Source organism: Equus przewalskii, chromosome 17, assembly GCF_037783145.1.
Source record: "Equus przewalskii isolate Varuska chromosome 17, EquPr2, whole genome shotgun sequence".
Lineage (NCBI taxonomy): Eukaryota > Metazoa > Chordata > Mammalia > Perissodactyla > Equidae > Equus > Equus przewalskii.
The window spans coordinates 14,675,615-14,697,711 of NC_091847.1; the positions used below are offsets into that span (position 1 = coordinate 14,675,615).

Here is a 22,097-nt window from a genome sequence, read left to right on the forward strand (position 1 = left end):
CTTTTTCAGTGTGAAAAGAATTCCATAAATTTTAGTTTGATTATATGTTAAAATGATAATTTGGGACATATTAGGTTAAGTAAAATATATTAAAGTTAATTTCAACTTCTTTTTCCACTTTTAATGCAGCTGCTGGAAAGTTTAAAATTACATAAGTAGCATGCATTATATTCTATTGAACAGTGCAGTTCTATTCAAGACTGTACAGAATATGATTATTTACTGTTGTCACTAAATATTTTGAAAACATCTTGGAATGTTTCTTTATAGAGGAAAATGAAGGGCCCTCTGTAAGGTAGACAGCCCAGAGGACTGCAGGCTGATTCCAAGGATGTTATAATTTTGGAAATGCAATCTTTTCCAGATCTCATCCCTACCCCGCCTCCACCCATGACAGAACAGCCTTCAGAGGCTTGATGAGTCCCTTCCAAAAGCCTTAACATTTTCAAGTTTCAATCTGGTGTTTACACACCTTGATCACCCGCTACATTTAGCAGCTTTCTTTCAAATGACTTCGGCTTATTTCAAAATACCAGATCCACCCCCCAAAACAGTTTAAAATTTAACATTGATGAGAATATTCCAAACAATATACCACTGGCTCTCAAAGAAGACCCAACGTTATTTAAACAAAGCCAACAGTCTCTTTCTCCAAAGGGACCAGTTACGTAGCCAACCACACTCTTTAGGTGGAATTCTGGCATGTCTGTTAAATTGCCAAACAGAAAATGAGATTCGTTTATAATCCGTTCTATGGGTCTCATCAGTCTGAAAACTGCTTTGGTTGTTATTTTCCAATTTGTCAGGTATTGACTCTCATCTTGAGACAGAGGTTTTTAACTTGTGGTCCATGGTCCCCCAGTGTGGCCATGGCTAGAATGCAGCAGATGCACATCTATGGAAGGGCTTTTCTGATTTTTTTTCCCAACTGAGATCTCATATTTTTTAATCTTTTGAATATAATAGGATCTTGATGGAATTAAAATCTAACGAATAAAATAAAAAAGCTTTTTTCATGGGTGTGGCACGACAGAAAAAAGATTAAACAATTATAGAAACTGGGAATGGAAGAAAAACAAAATGAACATTCACACTCCTGGTAAATAGGGAGAAACAAACACATACAAGCAATTAATATGTGTCTTTTCTTTCACTTACAAATTGAATATCACCAGAGATCAGATAGGTGCAAGCTCCCTGTCTTCGATGCTGTTTGCAAGCACATGGCAGTGACAGGTTAATGGCTTGAGTATGCAGCTGCAGTAATGAACGCTCAAGCTCATTAAAACCAGCGTAGGTATTGACAGCCCAGAGGAGTACACCAAGGTGTTATCAACTGAAAATACGAAATGAGATCAGCTTTTAAATTATTTTTCAGCAACTCCATATAACCAGTCAAACCAAAGAGAAAAGAGCTTTGTCATATATTGGAGGTTTCTTGTGCGGAAATGAGAAGCAGAGAAATATCTGTAAAAGCTGACACCATTCCCTAGGAATTATTTTAGACCATGCATGACCTGGTTTCCTGAATCAAGGAACTATTAAAACAGTGGTTTAAGCCATACCTTTATGTTGCCTTGGAGATAAATTGATAAAACATTAGAACTAAAGTTGGACTTAGAAGTCATCTTTTACCATCTCATATCAATTACACATGAATCCCATTAAGGTATCCTTATCACATGATCACCCAATCTCTCTACAATATTAGCGGGAATGAAGAACTCATTATTTTCTCCTCAAGCCTAACCAAACATCGGAAAGTTACACTTGCCAGATTCCTCTCACTTCAGTTGAACACACATCTAACCCCACAGACTTTTATTTTAGTTAGTTCTAAAGTCTACATGATAAATCTAACCCCTTACTCAAAAGATGGCCTTTCATCCAACACTGGTTCTGGTAATACCTCTAGTTCCTTGCTTCTCTAGGATCTGACTTTCTTGAACCATATTTCAGGAATTCTAGTTCATAATTCTGGTTTAATTTCTTGCTTACATGGTTAATGATAAACTATATCATTCAGAATTAGCACCATTCTGGAAAGTAGCTATGATCAGCATAGAACCCTCCCCTTGACCACATCTCCACTAACTGCTCTATTTCTTCTCTCTGCTTCAATTAGATTTATTCCTTTAACTTTTCTAATGCTTAGTATTCCACACCTATATTTATATCCTTGGATGAGATTCATAAGACATTGTTAATCATTCACAAATTGTTGATAATTTTATGGAGGTTCATTATAGTATTCTTTCCACTTCTATATATAATGGAAAAATTCCACTATAAAAGTTGTATAAAAGAAGCCATGACCAGAATATCACCTTCTCAGGTTTTCCACACTGCTGTAAACTCTCAATTTTCATTTGAAATAAGCCATAACTAATATCTTAACTAATAAATAAATGTGTAGGGCATTAAGTCATTAGCGATGCTAAAAATAACAGAAATTGGCCTCTTACCTGACAGCATAAATTGGATTATGAGCTTCCCTCTGTCATTTAGCTGGTCCATTAGAAGTTGGAAAACAGTAGAATCAAGTTTTGAAAGTGATAGAGAACTGTAAAATATTAATATTAATGGTACTACTAGTACCACTACCAAGGCAGAGCACGTGAACTTAATGACTACCCCACGGGGCCAGCCCCTCAGTCAAACCTTCTAACCACGCAGATGAAGGATCTGAGGTTCACCAAGGTGAGGAGGTTTTCCCAAGGGGAATATTCAACTATTGAGCAAATCTCCTGAATCCTAGTATACTACTACTTTTTATTTCATGTTAAGTTTTAAATTACAGTTCTGTGTGCATCTTATTTCAGAGTTCTTGTATAAATTGGAGAAGTTTCACTTTTTCCTATATTACTTAGAAAACGTATGCTTTTCTTATATCTAAAATTTATTTTCCCTTTGTGTTATTTGTCTTTCTCTTAATATTCTTTTCCTTAAACTTATACTTGTTTACAGTTATTGTGCTCATCATTATCTGAAGTTAACAGTAGAATATAAGACGTAAATACTGATTCTGCCAACTTCTAGCTGGGTGACCCTGAGCAAGTCACCTATTTTCTTTAAACCTCTGTTTCTTCATTTATAAACTGAATATATCTCTACTTAAATTAGAGAAATATAAACATTAGACATAAAGAATTTAAAAATGCAAAGCATAATTCCTGGCTACTATTAGATGTCCTCTAAAAACATTACTGTTATAATTAGCATTAATAATAAATTGATGATGGCTGATATCATCATTTCATTTTTTTAGCATTCATATAGTACTATATGAAAATGTTTGACTTTTATCAAGATCAAAAATAAAAGGTAAACATATAAAAGAAATAGTATTAGTCTGCTATATCTGCTGTTGTATGTGCCTCTATAGACATGTGAAACCAAATCACTGCAAATAGGATTGAACATTTCAGTTGACTCAGTGCTTGTGCTTAAAATGACTTACCATCAAGAATCTTAGCCATTTAATGATAAACATTATTTCTAGAAATTCTTCTAGCTAATGACTTTCTGAAATGTACCTATATGCTTAATACTTGTTTATCCAATAAAATATAATGGAATACTTGATTGTGTGTTATCTAAAAGTCTCAATAGCCTTTAAACTGACTATATGATCAGTAAAATTAGCCCTTAGAAAGATATGCACACACAAACGTATACACACAGGCAGAAAACATGGCTCAAACAAACCAAGGTGAAATAAAAGCTTAATATGTAAATGTGGGTTTATTATTTTGGTTCACAGGAAGACTTCTTTTTCATGAAAAAAAGATTAGATTTTCTCAAAATCACCTATTAATTCTAGCAAAATTCAAACAGCTGGAAATGAGTCAAAGGAAATTTTCCCTTATTATTATCTATCTCACCTTTAATATCTCTTTCCTTAAGCCACAGATATATTTTTAATTAATTTATAAACATTATTAAACGTTAGTTCAATGACATAAAAAACAATTCACTTTAGACATTTTCTCTACTCCAGTATATCCTACTCAACATTGAACATGAAATATCTGAATGGATTCTAGCCAGAGCTATTTACTGACTTTGAAATGGGAAGAAGTGAAGAAAACCTGTTTGAGTCTCAACTTACTCATCTGTAATAAAAAAATTAACGCCCACCTTGCCTCTCAAACGAGGTTTTTCAAAGACATGCAAATAAATAACATGATGAAAAGTCCGAGAAAAGTAGAAAAGTAAATGTAAATTCTGATATACTATAAACATTATTAGCTGCAATTCCTGTTACCAACTTGTCCTTTTCTAATTCTAAGAAAAAAAAAATAACTGATAAGTATCAGAGAAATTTCAAATTCTTCTGTTTCAAAATTATGATCTAATACTGAGAGATTACTAGGAAGAATTATATGCCAAAATTTGGGCAACCTAGAAGAAATGAGTACATTTCTACAAGCTTCCAAGGCTGAATCATGAAGAAATAGAAAATATAAATAGACTTAGTTCTAGTAAGGAGATTGAATTGGTAATGAAAACCTTTCAACAAACAAAAGTCCAAGACCAGACAGCTTCACTGATGAAGTCTACCAAATATTCATAAAAGAATTAATATCAATCCTTCTCAAACTCTTGCAAAAAGCTGAAGAGGAGAGAATGCTCCCAACTCATTTTACAAGGCCAACATTACCTTGATACCAAATCCAGACAAGGGTATCACAAAAGAAGAAAATTACGGGCCAATATCCATGATGAGCATAGATGTAAAAATCACCAAGAAAATATTAGCAAACCAAATTCAACAGTATGTTAAAGGGACCATACATCATGACCAAATGGGATTTATTCCAGGGATACAAGGATTGTTCAACACTTGCAAATCAATCAATGTGATACACCACATTAATAAAATAAAGGATAAAAATCATATGACTATCTCAATAGATGTAGAAACAGCATTTGACAAAATTAAGCATCCACTATGATAAAAACTGTCAACAAAGTGGATAAAAGATGGAACACAGCCCAACATAATAAAGGTGATATATGACAACCCCATAGCTAACATCATACTCAACAGTGAAAAGCTAAAAAGATCAGGAGCAAGAAAAGGATGCCCACTATCACTACTTTTATCTAACATAGTATTGGAAGTCCTAGCCAGATCAATTAGGCAAGAAAAAGAAATAAAAAGCATCCAAATTGGAAAGGAATAAGTAAAAGTGTCACTATTTGTAGATGACATATATATAAAAAACCCTAAAGACTCCACTAAAAATTTTTTACAAGTAATAAATGAATTTAATAAAGTTTCAGGGTATAAAATCAACATACAAAAATCTGTTGCATTTCTATACAGTAATGATGAACTATCAGAAAGAGAAATTAAGAAAATAATCCCATTTACAATGCATCAAAAAATAAAATACACAGGAATAAATTTGACCTATGAAGTCACAGACCTGTACACTGAAAACTGTAAGATATTGATGAAGGAAATTGAAGAAGACACAAATAAATGGAAAGATATTCCATACTCATGGATTGGAATGATTAATATTGTTAAAATGTCCACACTACTCAAAGCAATCTACAGATCCAATGCAGTCTATATCAAAATTGCCATGGCACTTTTCTCAGAAATAGAACAAACTATTCTAAAATTTGCATGGAACCACAAAAGACTTCAAATAGCCAAAACAATCTTGGGAAAGAACAAAGCTGGAAGCATGATGCTCTCTGATTTTAAACTACATTACAAAGCTACCAAAACAGTATGATATTGGCATTAAAAACAGATATATAGATCAATGGAATAGACAGCCCAGAAGTAAAATTATGCATATATGGTCAATTAATTTATGACAAGGGACAAGAATATGCAATGGGAAAAGGACAGTCTCTTCAATAAATGGTGTTGGGAAAACTGGACAACCACATGCAAAAGAATGAAACTGAACTACTATCGTATACCATACACAAAAATTAACATGAAATGGATTAAACACTTGAATATGAGACCTGAAACCATAAAATTCTTAGAAGAAAACATAGCTGGTGAGCTCTTTGATATCAATCTTGGTGATGATATTTTGGATCTGACTCCAAAAGCAAGGCAACAAAAGCAAAAATAACAAGTGAGACTACATCAAACTAAAAAGCTTCTGCACAACAAAGGAAATCATCAACAAAATGAAAAGGCAATCTACTGAATGGAAGAAAATATTTGCAAATCTTATATCAGATACAGGGGTAATATGCAAAATATATAAAGAACTCATACAACTCAATAGCAAAAAAACAATCCAACTAAAAAACGAGCAGAGGATCTGAAGAAACATTTTTCCAAAGGGGATATACAGATGATCAACAGGAGCATGAAAAGATGCTCAACATGACTATCATCAGGTAAATGCCAATTAAAACCACAATGAAATGTCACCTCACACCTGTTAGAATGGCTGTTATCAAAAAGACAAGCTATAACAAGTGTTGGTAAGAATGTGGAGACAAGGGAACATTTGTGGATTGTTGGTGGGAATGTAAATTAGTGCAACCACTATGGAAAACAGTATGGAGTTTTCCTCAAAAAATTAAAAATAGAACTACCAGCTGACCCAGAAATTACACTTCTCAGTATTTACTCAAAGAAAATGAAAACGCTAATTCAAAAAGATATATGGACACACGTATTCACTGAAGCATTATTTGTCATAGCTAAGATATGGAAACAATTGAAGTCTCCCTCAGTGGATGAATGGATAAAAAAGATGTGGTACATATATGATGGAATACTATTAAGCCATAAAAAAGAATGTAATCTTGCCATTTGAAGCAACGTGAATGGACCTTGAGGGCATTATGCTAGGTGAAATAAATCAGAGAAAGACAAATACCATATGTTCTCACTTATATGTGGAATCTAAAAAAACAAAATATCAAACCAACCTCATTAATACAGAGAACATATTGGTAATTGCCACAATGGACAGATGGTAGCAGATGGGCAAAATGAATGAAGAAGGTGAAAAGGTACAAAATTCCAGTTATAAAATACATACATCATGAGGATACAATGTACAACATGGTGACTATAGTAATAACACTGTATTGCATATTTGAAAGTTCCTAAGAGAGTAAGTCTTAATGTTCCTCATCACACACAAAAAAATTGTAACCATGTATGGTGACAAATAACTAGACTTATTGTGGTGATCATTTCACAGAGAATATAAATATCAAATCAGTATGTTGTGCACCTGAAACTAATACAATGTTATATGTCAATTATACCTCAAAAAAGATTATGATCTAATAAAAAGGTGAATCTGCTAAAGGAGATGAAAATATAACAAGTACCGTAAAACAATCAAGCAGTAATATTCTAATTATATACCAACACTGAGTTGATTGACGTTTTTCCCAAGAATTTTACATGCACGCACATGCACACACACACAGAGCATTTTTTATTATTTAATCTTACATACTATGCTAATTTCTATGACCCTGTCAAAATACATCCTTGTTCTCTCAGCAATGTCCTCTTTCTTCTGTAGGCTCATCTGCCCTCTCCAAAGAGACTGAATTTCGTCTCTTCCATAAACACTACTCCAGTTATTCTTAACTCAAACTGATCTCTTACAGTTCAACATACGTTTTTTTAATTACAACGCAGAAATTTATCACCTAATTTTTGTCTAATTATTTCAAGTCTGTTACATGCATCTAGTTCCTAAATTTTCTGGGTACTATAATTATATTTTGTTTCCTTTGACCATGTCAGTGGCCTGAGTATATGTTAGTCACAACTATTAATATATGTAAATGAAGACTGTATCAAATAAAGAAGAGACAAAGAGAATAAAAAGGAGTTCAAAAACCAAATTTTGCTCATGTATGTCCTTCATCGTACTGGAGAGACGGACATGAGACATGAGACGTGTTTTGGATTCCGGGTAAAAGAAGGTTAATCAAGCCTCGTCACAGTCTGGATTGAGTATTTCTTATAACTCTCCAGTTATCTCTACTTCCTGCCCTAATCACAATCTTTTGATTACTAATTTCACTTCTTTAAGCTGTAGATATAAGAAAAGATACTGTGTACTTTAAATTCATAATTTCCTTGAGCAAAAGGCTGTGTTTATTCATCTTTATATCCTCGTATCTAGAAGAATTTTTGGCTATGTTCGATAAATATATGTTGAATAAATAAAAGAATAGATGATAAATAGATGGAAAAAATAGATGGAAAGTGTCTGTTAATCTGTATTTCTGCTGACAAATCCAGTTCCTGAGCCAACAAAGCCAAGACCAATCATAATTGTGTAGAACGTACTGTGACTATGAGAACACTATTTATTTTACTGCAAACCGTTCAAGTGTCAACAGATCCCACCTGGAATATAAAAATCCTGGGCAGAGCACACAGTTGGAACTCAATAATCCTTGTTGATGAACTCTAAGCACAACTGTTTCATCTCACTCAATCTTTTTTTCCCTTTCTTTTTTTGTCTGTGAGGAAGATTCACTCTGAGCTAACATGCATTGCCAGTCCTCCATTTTTTTTTTTTTGCTTGAGGACTATGAGCCCTGAGCTAATATCTGTGCCAATCTTGCTGTACTTTGATGTGGGATGCCTCCACAGCACAGCTTATGAGTGGAGCAGGTCTGTGCCCAGGATCCCAACCCATCAACCCCAGGCTGCTAAAGCAGAGTGCGTGGAACTTATTCAGCCTTTTTTTAAAAATCAAAATAGGGGCTGGCCCCGTGGCCGAGTGGTTGAGTTCGCGCGATCCCCTGCAGGCGGCCCAGTATTTCTGTGGTTCGAATCCTGGGCACGGACATGGCACTGCTCATCAAACCACGCTGAGGCAGCGTCCCACATGCCACAACTAGAAGGACCCACAACGAAGAATATATAACTATGTACTGGGGGGCTTTGGGGAGAAAAAGGAAAAAATAACATCTTAGAAAAAAATAAAAATAAAGTTTTCTATTTCAAAAAGTAAAAGTTGTAACATGAAAGTTTAGATCTCTTAATCTAAAGTTTGGTTTATATTTCCAACTCTTTCTTTAAATACTCTCAAGTAATCATTGTAATCCTAAATGTAGAAATATTCTTTTCCTGAAAACATTTTTTCCATGAAATGTTAAGACTGGATTTTATGAGTAAGTCTTTTTCCCTATTCTCTCTAGTGTTTAGTATAAATATTGTCAATTTAAGACAAGCTGAAATCTTAAAAACATCTCCTTAAATAAAACTATTTTGATTCAAATTTCAAAGAAAAGTTTGAATGTTTGCAGTTAGTATATAAGATCGCTATAGTATGATTTCAAGTACTTTTAATATAGATTAACTTAATTTAAACTTAGGCAAAAGCATAATGTAACATATAAATCATATAGCAATAAAGAAAACATTTTTGGTAATCTGCAGAAAAGCAAATATGCTTTAGTGATATACTTTTGTAAGTATTTAGTTAAATTTGGCAGGAAATGATCCACTCTTGATAGTAAGATGCTTTGACATACATTACTCTGAAAAAAGATGAACTGTAGCCATGACAACAATTAATTATATTCTTAACTTAATTTTCAATTCTCTAAGCTCTCAATTAGGAACTAGGGAGGTCATGATTTCAATAGCTCTCTACATGTTTATGTTACTGGCAGAAAAAAAGAACATCATAAACTACTGGGAATATTGTGTCTCAGCCCCTTGGGAGACAAGGGAGTAAACTGCTTATTTTAAGACTCCACAGCCCTTAAGATAGCCCATTGCTGCTCTGAGAACATTCTCGTTCTCCCAAGGTCAGTAACAACCTCATGCTCCTCTCTGTCCCTCTCTCTCCTGTTGGTCTTTGGACAGAAAGAGCATAGTCTGTCTTTCATTCCAGCATCAGGCTGAGGGGAAAGCTGTTTTAGGCCGACTGCAGGTGAAACTATTGCTAGTGTCCTCTTTCACATTTTTTAGGCTCCACCCCCCTCACCCTCTGCCAGACATCCTTAACTCTCATCATTTTAAATCGCATCACTAACTTGTTTTCAAATAATAAATAAGTCCCCTAAATAGTAATACAATAAATATTTGGTTAGCTGAAAGTGTTCATATTTTAAGGATAATTTTAGCAGTTCTTTACATGTTATGGAAGTAACATACTTGTTCCAAACTTGGAAAAATAGGTAAAAAAGAGAAAAAATAAAAAACAGTTAACTCATAATCACTCTATCAGAAAATTATTTAATATAATTACATATTTAATTCTGATATCATTTTCTTTGCATCTACAGGTGTATGCATGCATGTGATGCAATTATGAATATACTGTGGATATAATTCTGTATTCTGCCATTTTTGCTTGACATCTTATTCCAAGAATGTTCCAACGTCATTAATGTTTTTCAAAAGATCAGTTTTAATGGCAGTACAATGTTCCATTAAACAAATTTAAAATAATTTATCTAATCATCTACCTACTTTTGCACACATTATCTATTCAATATTTTTCCTTATAAATTTTGCTGGAATAAACATATAAATTATCCTCAAAAATCTCATAGTTATGAATGTAATTCTACCTTATTTAAATATCAGTTTGGTTGATGATTATACAAAATAAAAAGTTTTGGACAAGAAAATAAAAAATAAGAGTTGAAATTGTGTTAGTCTGTTAAGCACAGACTAACAGGAGAGCAATAATGCTGTCAGAATTGTAATCAGCTCCCCACACACAAAGAAATCCAACAGTTTCTCCAAATTAAACTGATAGACAAAAATTCTATGCATGATAAAGTAGTGCCAAACAAACAAACAGTAATAGACTAGATTTATTGGTTATACTCCCCTAATTATGAATCTAATTCCTCTAAGTTCCCTTAATTATTGTTAAGATCACTGACATTTACAATAATTTGTTTTATTTTTCATGAAAAACATTTCAACAATAGCTTTTCACATTTTAATACCCTGGCCACCAGGTAGACTTCCAGGAGCATTTATAAAGAAATATCAAGGGCCAGCCCTGGTAGACTAGTACTTAAGTTTGGTGCACTCGGCTTTGGTGGCCCGGGTTCAGTTCCTGGGTATGAACCTATACTACTCATCTGTCAGTGGCCATGCTGTGGTGGTGGCTCACATACAAAAGAAAGAGGAAGATTGGCAGTGGATGTTAGCTCAGGGTAAATCTTGGTCAGCAAAAAAACCCAGAAGAAATATCAAGTGTTCAGAGCATCTCTAAAAGCAGTTATCAGGAGCCCTACCATCTGAAGATCTGTAAGTCTACAGACTATTTTTACTTATTTTTTTTAATATTTTCTCTTTTGCCTTTATCTTTTATTATCTTTGTTTTTTACATGATTTTGCTTATTTAATTTTCACTAAGCTTCTACCTATAAGAACTACTATCTCCAGTTTAGAAGAAAAAAGAAGCCTCAGAAGGCCTAAAAAATTGCTGCAAGGCCCTAGATTGTCTCATTTTAATGACTTTCCTATATCAATATGTCATACTGTCATACCTCATTTAAAGATAACAGGTTTAAATATCTGTGTTGGAATATCATGTGGGAAATGAGTTCAAACAGCTCCAACATGACTCCAATAAGATCATAATTAAATCCAGAGCCTCACACATTATCACTCATCCCAGCCAGCCATTTTTCAAAAAAGTGTACAACAACTCACATGCTGGATGAACGTTGGGAAGGACAGGTTTGTATAGATCAGAGAAAAATCTATGCACAGTTTGAGCAAAAGAACTGAAATGAGCCCTCTACTGATTGTGGATCAAGTGGGCTCACCTTTGTATATCAAGGAAAATATAATAGCTTATCTCATTAGGCTAACTAAACTATTTATTAAATGCTAGTTGAGTCCAAGCATGGTGCTAATTGCTGTGGTGACTCAAAAGTGAATGTGACACAAGTCCTATTCCTTAAGGTTTACTGTCCCCTAGGTCAGAGCTGCCCTAAGAGTGATGTTGGCAGACTACATCCAGTTGGGAAGTGTTGGCCACTGACCCACAATGAGATAAGTTGAACTGAGAGTAAGCATTCAGAAACTTTCATAGCAATTTGACATTGCTGCAAGATCCAAAATGCATGATAAGCTGACCAGTCTCACTAAGCAGGTGAACTAGCAGGTGAACCAGTGACGGACTAGCTATATACAGTAGAAGCTTGTACGTGATGTTATAATTTAACGTTAGTTTGTCCCCTGTAACCCAAAAGTACTTAAAATCTAAAATCTATTTTTTGATCAGAAGTCAATTTAAATGATGTCTACTCTACAAGATAAATTTTGAAATTGGCTGGTGGTAAAGAGTTGAAGCTAAAGTTTAAAAATACAGTATCATTTGATTCATTTTGGATAAAAGCTTAAAGTGAATATCCTGAGATTACTAAAATTACTTTAAAATTTCTTCTTCCCTTACCATATCCTTATTTTAGAGACTGATTTCTTCTCTGCTATGAGTATTATTAAAACAAAAAATAGGAACAGTCTAGATATACATTATCCCCGGTGAGTAGTGTTGTCATCAATATAACACTAAATCAGTTAACTTAACAAGAACGAAACAAGCTCATTTATTAAAACCTTTAAATACTGATATGCCAGTTCCACTTCCAAATCTGAGAATAGGCATTTAATGTGAATAATCACTATTTCTCTCAATATTTGTTTAATTCTGATTTAGGAATAATAAAAAGTTATGAGTGTAACATCAATCCTATTAATTGCCGCTATACTCTCTCAAACAAAGTAATATTTGAAGTTCTTTTTTATTCCAATATTATGATTGTAGTTATAATATTTTTGAAATGCAATTTTAGAACTATGGAATATAATAAGATAAAATTCTTGGTTGTATTTGAAATATCCGTTTATCATTTTATTTTTATAGTTATTTATAATATCTTGTATTTTACAAAGGTATTGATTCATGCCAAATTGGAAATAAAAACAAATGAGTTAAATTTTAAAATAATAGTCTTTCACAATAGTTTTAGAAGCAAGGTCTTAGAGGCGATTAGACAACGTTGTGATTATAACAAGGCAGAAATCTTTATATGGAAACTCAAATCCTAGAGTACAGAGGAAGATGCCGTTCCTCACAGCTGGCAGGAAGAAGAAGAGGCGTTGCCTTTGCACCCGGGCATCAGGTTTCTAGTGGGATAAAATTTGGGCTTTCAGATTGGGGAAGGGATTCCAGGTAGAGAAGATAGTCTGGGCAAAGGCACAGAGTCAAGAAAGCTTTTGAGGCTGATGAGGAATATCAAGTAGTTCAATGTGCCCAAAATATAATGTAAAATAGAGTAGCAGGAAAAAGGCTGACCTTGATAACGAGAGGATTGAAATACAAAGAGAGGAGCTTGGAATTGATTCAATTGGCAACGGGGTTCTTCTGATGTTTTTTGAGAAATGCATTAACCATTTTTAGCTAAGTCTTATAAAATTCTATTGACAGGAGACTGCTAGAAGAATTAAAGATCCATGAGACTAAAAAAGAGGAGAGCAATTTTTTCTTCTTAATTAGTTATAAAAACTGCATAAATGTACACTTTCTTAAAGAAAATTTAGAAAAAACGGAATAAACAAATTGTTCACTTTTTATATCATAAGAATGTCAACAAATGTGCTTCTACATCTTTATTTTATTGACAAGAGTTACCATTATATGGATGTACCTGGGGAAATGACATTACTGCAGTATTCAAGAGGAAAGGACTAATAACAACATGATCTTTAACAATGACATTGTCAAAAAGGTAGTTGATATATGTGTTAGATATTAAGAATGGCATCTAAGAGCATAACAATGAAAGACGGTAGGTTTTCTACTTAGACATAGTGATTAAAGTAGGCTCCACCTCTTATCAGCTATGTTTTTGGACAAGTTTTTTCCTTAAACCTCAGTTCTCTGGGGTTAATAATTTTAACTTTTCATGCTATATGTGAAATATGTATATAAAGCATCTAAAACAAAGCCTAACATAGAAGGCACTCAATTAATGTTAGATCTTTCTCTGATGATTGATTGATCATCAAATGTATGTAGAGAGATGAATAATGTTAAATAAGATGGATTTCCAGGTTTCAAGGTGACGTAACTAGAAAGAAGATGCTATAAAAATGGAGATTCCAAGGATACGAGCACATTCGGGGGAAGGCGGTTGTTAAGCTAACCATGAACACGAGCATCCATCCAAGACTTCTGTGACATTCACAGATATATTATTTGAGAACCACCATAATGAATGACATCGCTGTACTACAACCTGCACATGTCAGGGCCGTCTGGACTCCCTCTTTCCCCTTGATCAGTAATGAACTAAGTGGTCCTATGGTGACCTCCAAGAACTAAATGAAGCTTCCAAATGAGCTTATCTTGGACTCCTTCAACCTACTTATATACTAAGAAAACTTGGTGAGACATCTCATGAGAATAAAGAGAAAGCTCACATTTTGCATTTGGATATAATCTGTGATAATGAGGCCGAAGTTACACATTTTATTCGTGTAGTTCCCACAGAATTTTCTGGCTATATGAGAAATACATAAATAAGCCAAGTATCTAGTGATTGCCAGAACAGAGATGTGGGTTGGATAAGGAGAGTGAACGAGCACAAATCTAGTCCACTACTCAAAAAACAACCCAGTGCATGCAATCTACTGACAGTGAGTCAATTCCTTTAGTGGTATTTATAAAGATTGCATTCTTCTGAGAACTTAGATTCTATTTAATCCAGTTTAAAAGGTTGTTTTATGTCAAATTCTTTTATAAATATTATAGACCTTAGGTTTTGCTTGGTATATAATAATAACATTGCAGCTTTGTCCCAGGATATTTTCTCAAGATCAAGTTTATCAAAGATTGGTAAAGAAACTACTGGAAAATTATCAAAAAGATTAACTCCAAATATATTATTTTGGTATCTTATGAAGTGTTAAGAGTAGAATGTGTGTCCTGGATATTGAAATGTGGCTTAATTTAGCATGCAGTTCACTATTTAAATATCCATCCTGTCCTTAGTCACTTAGCTATCAAAGTATGACTTATACACTTGAGCAAATGCCTACTCATATAGTCTAAGCTTCCCTAAGAAGGGAGATGAGGCCCATGATTTTTTCTTGCTTTCTAAAGTCGAGGACTACACAAATTTCTACAGTTTGGCCAAAATAATGGCAAATAAAATGGAATATTATTCAGCATTTCAAAGCTAATGACTCACAACTTTTCACATCATCTCCTTCAATAGAAAATGCTTTCTAGCAAGTAAAAAGATGACTTACAATATTATGATGGTACATTGGGAGAATGACTTATGAGAGACGCATGGGTTTGGTAATGATATATCTTTTTTATTAAGCTTCGTTAGTCATAGTTCTCATCTTGAAATGATCATAGTGCAAAGGCAACAATATGGCAAGTCGTAAATTTATGCACAATTCAAAATGAAAATGGCTAGCTGGTTTTCTCTATCTGTAATGCTATCACCACAATACACACTCATCTCCCCAGCAATTTCAAATGAAACTTGAGTTTATGGAAAATAACACTAGACTTCAACTAAATGCATGCATTCAATTATTTATTCAAAAAACAAATCTTAAGTGCTTGCTGATCTTCAGGAACTGTGTCAGTGCTGGGTAAACAAGTATGATGTGGCCCCTGCCCTCATGAATTAAGTTACATTCTTCCATAAATTAACGCTTAATTCACAGGCATAAATACACTTAATTAGAATATTAGAGAAGAAAGAATACACTGTAAGTGAGATGATCTTTACTAGATAAAAAAGCAAAGCTCCTTTTATCTATCATACAAATAATGTACTCAATGCCTTGAAAACAGGAGAAGATCTTATGTCTAAATAAAGAGAAGGGCAAGGATTAACTGCTATCTAACCACGGTAATTAGTATGATCAGGCAAATTGGAATATTTAAGAAACGAAAACCTGACTTCCTCTTCACCAACACATTCCTTTCTGAGTAGATTACCCAACAACTCCTCCTATAAACTTCCATAGAAACAAACCAAATTCAGGGAGCCAATCAGTGGTTTTACTTTTGGTTGTTTCTTATTTTAACCTAAATGTTTTTGTTTCTTTTTTAATTTTTGAAAATAAGAAAATCAGAAATTAACCTAAGGAAAGCTGAAGTGGTTTCTTTGCCAGGCCAGGAAAAGACAAAGTACAATATATTTCCATGTCACTTCCGAGTCATTTCAACTTTGTAAAGTCTCCCTAGTTTGTAGCACTTAAGCTTAAAAAGAGAGAAAAGAAAAGTAATTTAATTGTCACATTTCAAGCATTTACATTCAGATACGGGATCCCCAAATCTATACTTCTAGACCAAGAAAATTTACCAGGGTAATGCTAAAGATGGAACACATCCTTAAAGTCACCTAACTAATGATCATGTGGAAACAGCAGATACAGAACAGTTAATCTAATGTTTGAAGGATAATTTTATGGATGACCTGTCTTAGGAATGGGTTTTCTGAAACATAAGCCAAGGTATTAATTTCTGATTAAATGATGTACGTAATCTTTAAAGCATAATGTCAATTAAAATGTTAACGACAAATACCATTACTTATTTTAATTTTAATTACACGAAATTCAAAATAAATAGAACATATGAAAAGGTATTCACATACCATTGATCCATCGAGCTTCTGGATCATGAAGCACAAAGTCTTTCCTGAAGAGGTCTTCTAAAGACAGTCTGCTTTCTGATGAATTTGTGAGTTCATCTAAAATAAAATGTCTTAGATTAGCCTTTACCTCATGTTAGCTTTTAAAACTAACAAATTATAAAATTTGGAATATTTTGCTTCAAAAATATCTTAACTAGGGGTCAGCCTGGTGGCCCAGTGGTTAAGTTCACACATTCAGCTTCTTGGTGGCCCAGGGTTCTCCAGTTCAGATCCCGGGTGCAGACTTGGCACCGCTTGGCAAAAGCCATGCTGCGGTAGGCATCCCACGTATGAAGTAGAGGAAGATGGGCATGGATGTTAGCTCAGGACCAGTCCTCCTCAGCAAAAAGAGGAGGATTGGCAGTAGCTAGCTCAGGGCTAATCTTCCTCAAAAAAAACAAAATCTTAACTAGATGACAATATCAAGTAACCATTTTAACATGGTTTTAGGCATTTGAAATTAGTCTTTCTCATGACCTTTTTTAATAAATTACTTTTAAAATTGTCTTGATCTAGCACAAATTTAATAGATCAATCCTTTATTATGTAGTGATATATAATATGAAAGCAGTTAAGAATTCCTATTGTACATTATGTCCAAAATAGTATATTTTTCACATTCAACCATAATCCAGCCCATCACATTCCAAAACCATTTTGACATATTCTCTTTGACGATAAATTTATAGTTTTGCTGTAAACACCAAAGATGAGAGAGTTAAAGGCCCTGAATATATATGATAAAGAAAACTTCCCAACTCAGAAGGAAGTTCACCAAATAAAAAGAATGAATACCAAATTCCACCAAACAATTACCACCATACAAATAGTAAGTGCATTTACGAGTTAAGTTTAAAAATTCAAGTAATACAATGCCAGAATATTAATAAAGAGCAACCATTTATATTGGTCCCTGACACATAAACTAGGTGTATTACCCTTTTAAATTCCCAAATTTTAGAAATGAAAGGACAAACACAGTTTAACTACCAAAGGTAAGCACAGTAAACACTCTTTTAGATGCAAGATGCTCTACACAAGTTAGCAATATTTCATTTTCTTTGCAAAATAATAGCATTTTTTATTTACTGTGTAAAATCATCTTTGTGACCTTTCAGCTGTGAACTTCACCCTGTTTGAAAATAAAATGTCAAAGGTATATACTAACCTCATTAGATAGTTTTTTAAAGGTCCAACACTTATTGCAGCAAGAGCTTTGTTTGTTCCAGCTGGAAAGCGGGGGCAAAGAATCAACGCCTTCAAATGCAATTTCCTTTTGCTTGAATCAACCATACATTTAACCCACAAAATAATTGCTAAGAAATAATTGAAAAAATATTACTAGCGGTTATAGTGAGAATTGTTGGATTCCAACCCTAGCATAAGACATTGTGATTATATAGGGATTTGCAAAACAAAACGTTCTTAGGCAATGATACACATTTGATCATTTGCCTGACAGTCGGACACACCAAAATTTGAACATTCTTTAATTCATCTAACAAATACTGAGACTCTTAATTTTCAAGGTGTTAAGTGAAATATTGTAAGGTGGGGAGACTTATCTATGCTCTGCCCTGAGGGCTTCACACTTGCAAAAGAAGAAAGAACATGATAGACAGCAGAAAAAGGATGCAGAGTACTGTATGAGTTCAGAGAAAGGAAGAGAAATACCTTGCAAAAGAATCAGAGAAGACCTCAGTTAAAAATTAAATGACCAACTCTCATCTATTGCTTAGGGGAATGCAAAGTGGTAAAGACATTTTGGAAGACAATTTAGCAGTTTCTTACAAAACTGAACAGACTCTTGCCATACAATCCAGCAACTGCACTCCTTGGTATTTACCCAAATGTCATGTCCACACAAAAACCTGCACACAGATGTTTAGAGCAGTTTTATTCATAATTGCCAAAACTTGGAAGCAACCGTGATTTCCTTCAGTAGGTGAATGGGTGAAGTGTGATACATCCAGACAATGAGATACTATTCACTAATAAAAGGGAATAAGCTATCAACCATGAAAAGACATAGAGGAAGCTTAAATGCCTATTACTAAGTAAAAGAAACCAATCTGAAAAGACTACATACTGCATGATTCCAACTGTGTAACCTTCTGAAAAAGGCAAACTATAGAGATAGCGAAAATATCCATGGTTGCCAGGGGTTAGCAGGAGGGAAGGGTAAATAGGCAGAGCAGAAAGGACTCTTAGGGCAGTGAAACTACTCTGCATGATGCTGTAATGGTGGATACATGCCATTATACATTTGTCCACAGCCAGAGAATGTACAACACCAAGAGTGAGTATTAATGTAAATGATGGACTTTGGGAGATGATGATGTCAACATAAGCTGATCACTTGTAACAAATGTATCACTTTGGTGTGGGATGTCGATAATGGCAGAGTTTGTGCCTGTATGAGGGCAAGTGATCTGTGGGAAATCTCTGCACTTTCTGCCTAATTTTGCTGTGAACCTAAGACTTCAGAAAATAAAGTCTATTGAAACATTTAAGAATTAAATGACCTGGGCTGTACTGATTTCAATAGACAAAGAAAGGGAATGGGCAGGGGCAAGAGAAGGAGTGAGAGCATTTTAGATAAAAGGATGAATGATTGTTGTTTGACAAACCAAAGAAAACTTGATTCTAGAATCATTTTCTGTCATAGAAGTTTGGGATTTTAATCATATTAGCTAATATTCTTAGGGTTTTAACACTTATTCTATGAGATATCTCAATAAAACCAGACTTTGGTATAGGTAAGTTTCAATATTTAAAATTTCCCAAAATTACATAAATATGCCATCATTTTGTCTAATCCAACTCCTGAAGTTCTTAGAGCCTTATATTTTACCATCTCCATTTGACATACATTTATTTATTTGATCCAATAAAATTAATATAGGTAAAAGTGAGACATAGGAATCTAACTTTATTTCAGTGGGAGAATAGATTATGCTAACAGTCTATTAAATAAATGATCCTTATTTATGGAATTGAAAAATTAACTATCGTATATGAATATCCATTATACACATACATCTGTTTGTCTTCCAAAGATATTTTTTCTGTTCCTAGATAAATTCTACATATTTTGTTTACTGTATCATTTAGAAAGATGTTAACATAAAATATACCTTGTAAGGTAAGTGCACCACACCAAATAATCTTATTTTCAAATAATATTTTAAATTATATTTTGAGAATTCTCAAACATATATTCTTTTATATGAGGTTTAAAGTCATATTTCAACTCACCAAATTGGACATCTTATCAAAATAGCACTATTTACAACAGTAAATTGGAAAACTTTAAATATTTTGTAATATTAAGGCTTTAAATTCAGACCTACTTATTCCATTCATATTTTATGTACATTAATATTTCATCTTCTCCTTTTCATTTAGATCCTTTAGTTTTCCTGTTAGATTTAGTCCTAATTGTAGTTTGTTATTATTGTGAACAGAACATTTCTCATTCTTATTCTAAATGAATATATATATATATGTATTCATGTAACTGCAGATTCACACGCAGTTCTAAGAAATAAGACAGACAGATCCTTTAAACTCTTCACCCAGTTTCCCTCATAATACGGTAACATCTTGCATAATAAATATCACAAAAGAAACTGACATTTATACACTCCATCAGCTTTATTTAGATTTCACCAGTTTTACATGTGTTCTCTTGTGTACGTGTGTGTGCATGTCTGTTTAGTTTTATGCAATTTTATCCCATATGACCAGCACCAATCAAGATACAGAACAGCTCCATCAGCAGGATCTCCTATGCTGCCCTTTTGTTACCATGGTCTCCCTCTGCAACCATTGGCGACCACTAATCTATTTTCTATGTCTATAATTTTGTAATTTCAAGAATGCTATACAAATGGAATCACACATGTAAGGTTTTGAGATTTGCAGTTTTCACTCATCATGATTCCCTTGAGATCTATCTTAGTTGAGTCTATCAATACTCAGTTCTTCTTTATTGATGAGCAATATTACAGGGTATGAATGTACCACAGTTTGTTGAATCTTTCACCTGTTGACGAACATCTGGGTTGTCATTGTAGTTTTGGGTTATTATGAATAAAGCTGCTATGAACATTTTTTACAGGTTTTTGTGCTAACATGGATTTTCCATTTTGGGTGATAAATGCTGAAGTGTGTAATTGCTGGGTCACATGGTAAGCACGTGTTTACTTTTGCAAGAAAATCTCATATGCTTTTCTAGAGTAGTTGTACAATTTTACACTCTCACCAGCAACGTATAAATGATTCAGTTTCTCTGCATTCTCGCCAGAATTTGGTGTGCTTTTTTATACTTTTTGGCTACACTGATGTCCCATTAACGTCTTAATTTGCATTTCCCTAAAAGCTTATGAACATCTTTTACTTTGCTTACTTGTGATCTGTATATCCTCTTCATAGAAATGTCTGTTTATGTCATTTGCCGATTTTCTAACTAAATTGTTTTTGAGTGTTTCTTTGTTTAACTGCTGAGTTTGGAGAGTTCTTTATCGTTTCTAGATAGAAATTACTTGTGAGATGTCAATTTCAAATATTTCCTCCAAGTCTCTACCTCGTCTTTTCATCCTCTTAAAAAGAACTTTTGCAGAGAAAAAGCTTCTAATATTGATGAGGTCAAGTTTATCAATTTTTCTTTTTATAAATCATGTTTTGCTCTCTAATGCTTCACCTAATCCCAAATCATGAAGATTGCCTCCTAGATTTTTTTTTCTAAAAGGGTCATGGTTTTACATTTTACGTATAAGTCCCTAATCCATTTTGAGTTACTTTTTGTATATGGTATGAGGATCACTCTGAGGTTTATATTTTATTTATTTTGTTGTTGTCTATTTGATGCCCAGCTACTCCAGCACCACTTGTTAAAAAGCTTTTATTTCATCTAACTGAATTATTTCATTGGTTTGAGTGTCAAAAACAATGTTGTGAGCCAGCCGTGATGGCCTAGTGGTTAAAGTTCGGTGGTCTCACTGCTTCGGTGGCCCAGGTTCATTTCCTGGTGATGGAACCCCACCACCCATCTGTCAGCTGCCATGCTGTGGCTGCAGCTCACATAGAAGAACTAGGACTTACAACTAGAATATACAATTATGCACTGGGGATTTGGAGAGGAAAAACAAAGAGGAAGATTGGCAACAGATGATAGCTCAGGGTGAATCTTTCCCTGAAAACAAAACAAAACAAAACAAAGAATAACAACAAAAAAACCCAGTGTTGACTAATAATAATGATAAAGACACTCCTGTTTTTTCCCTCTATTGTGGAAGCAATTTCAGTATATAAGATATTTTTTCTTGATTTATGATAATGAATCTTTATCATTCTTGAGTAATTTGTTTTTATTCCTATGTCAGTTAGAATTTTTATTTTAAATTATTACTATGCCATCA

The 22,097-nt window shown here is 33.7% G+C and overlaps 1 protein-coding gene across 4 annotated transcripts in view; it reads right to left on the bottom strand.

Annotated features, from left to right (window-relative positions):
• Positions 1-22,097, bottom strand: part of DPP10 (dipeptidyl peptidase like 10) — a 1,232,656-nt gene that overhangs the window by 410,168 nt on the left and 800,391 nt on the right. For all 4 annotated transcript variants that reach the window (XM_070581203.1, XM_070581202.1, XM_070581204.1 and 1 more), the window contains one exon: positions 16,636-16,731. In XM_070581203.1, coding sequence (XP_070437304.1) covers positions 16,636-16,731 — 96 coding nt within the window. The remainder of the gene's footprint in view (positions 1-16,635; positions 16,732-22,097) is intronic.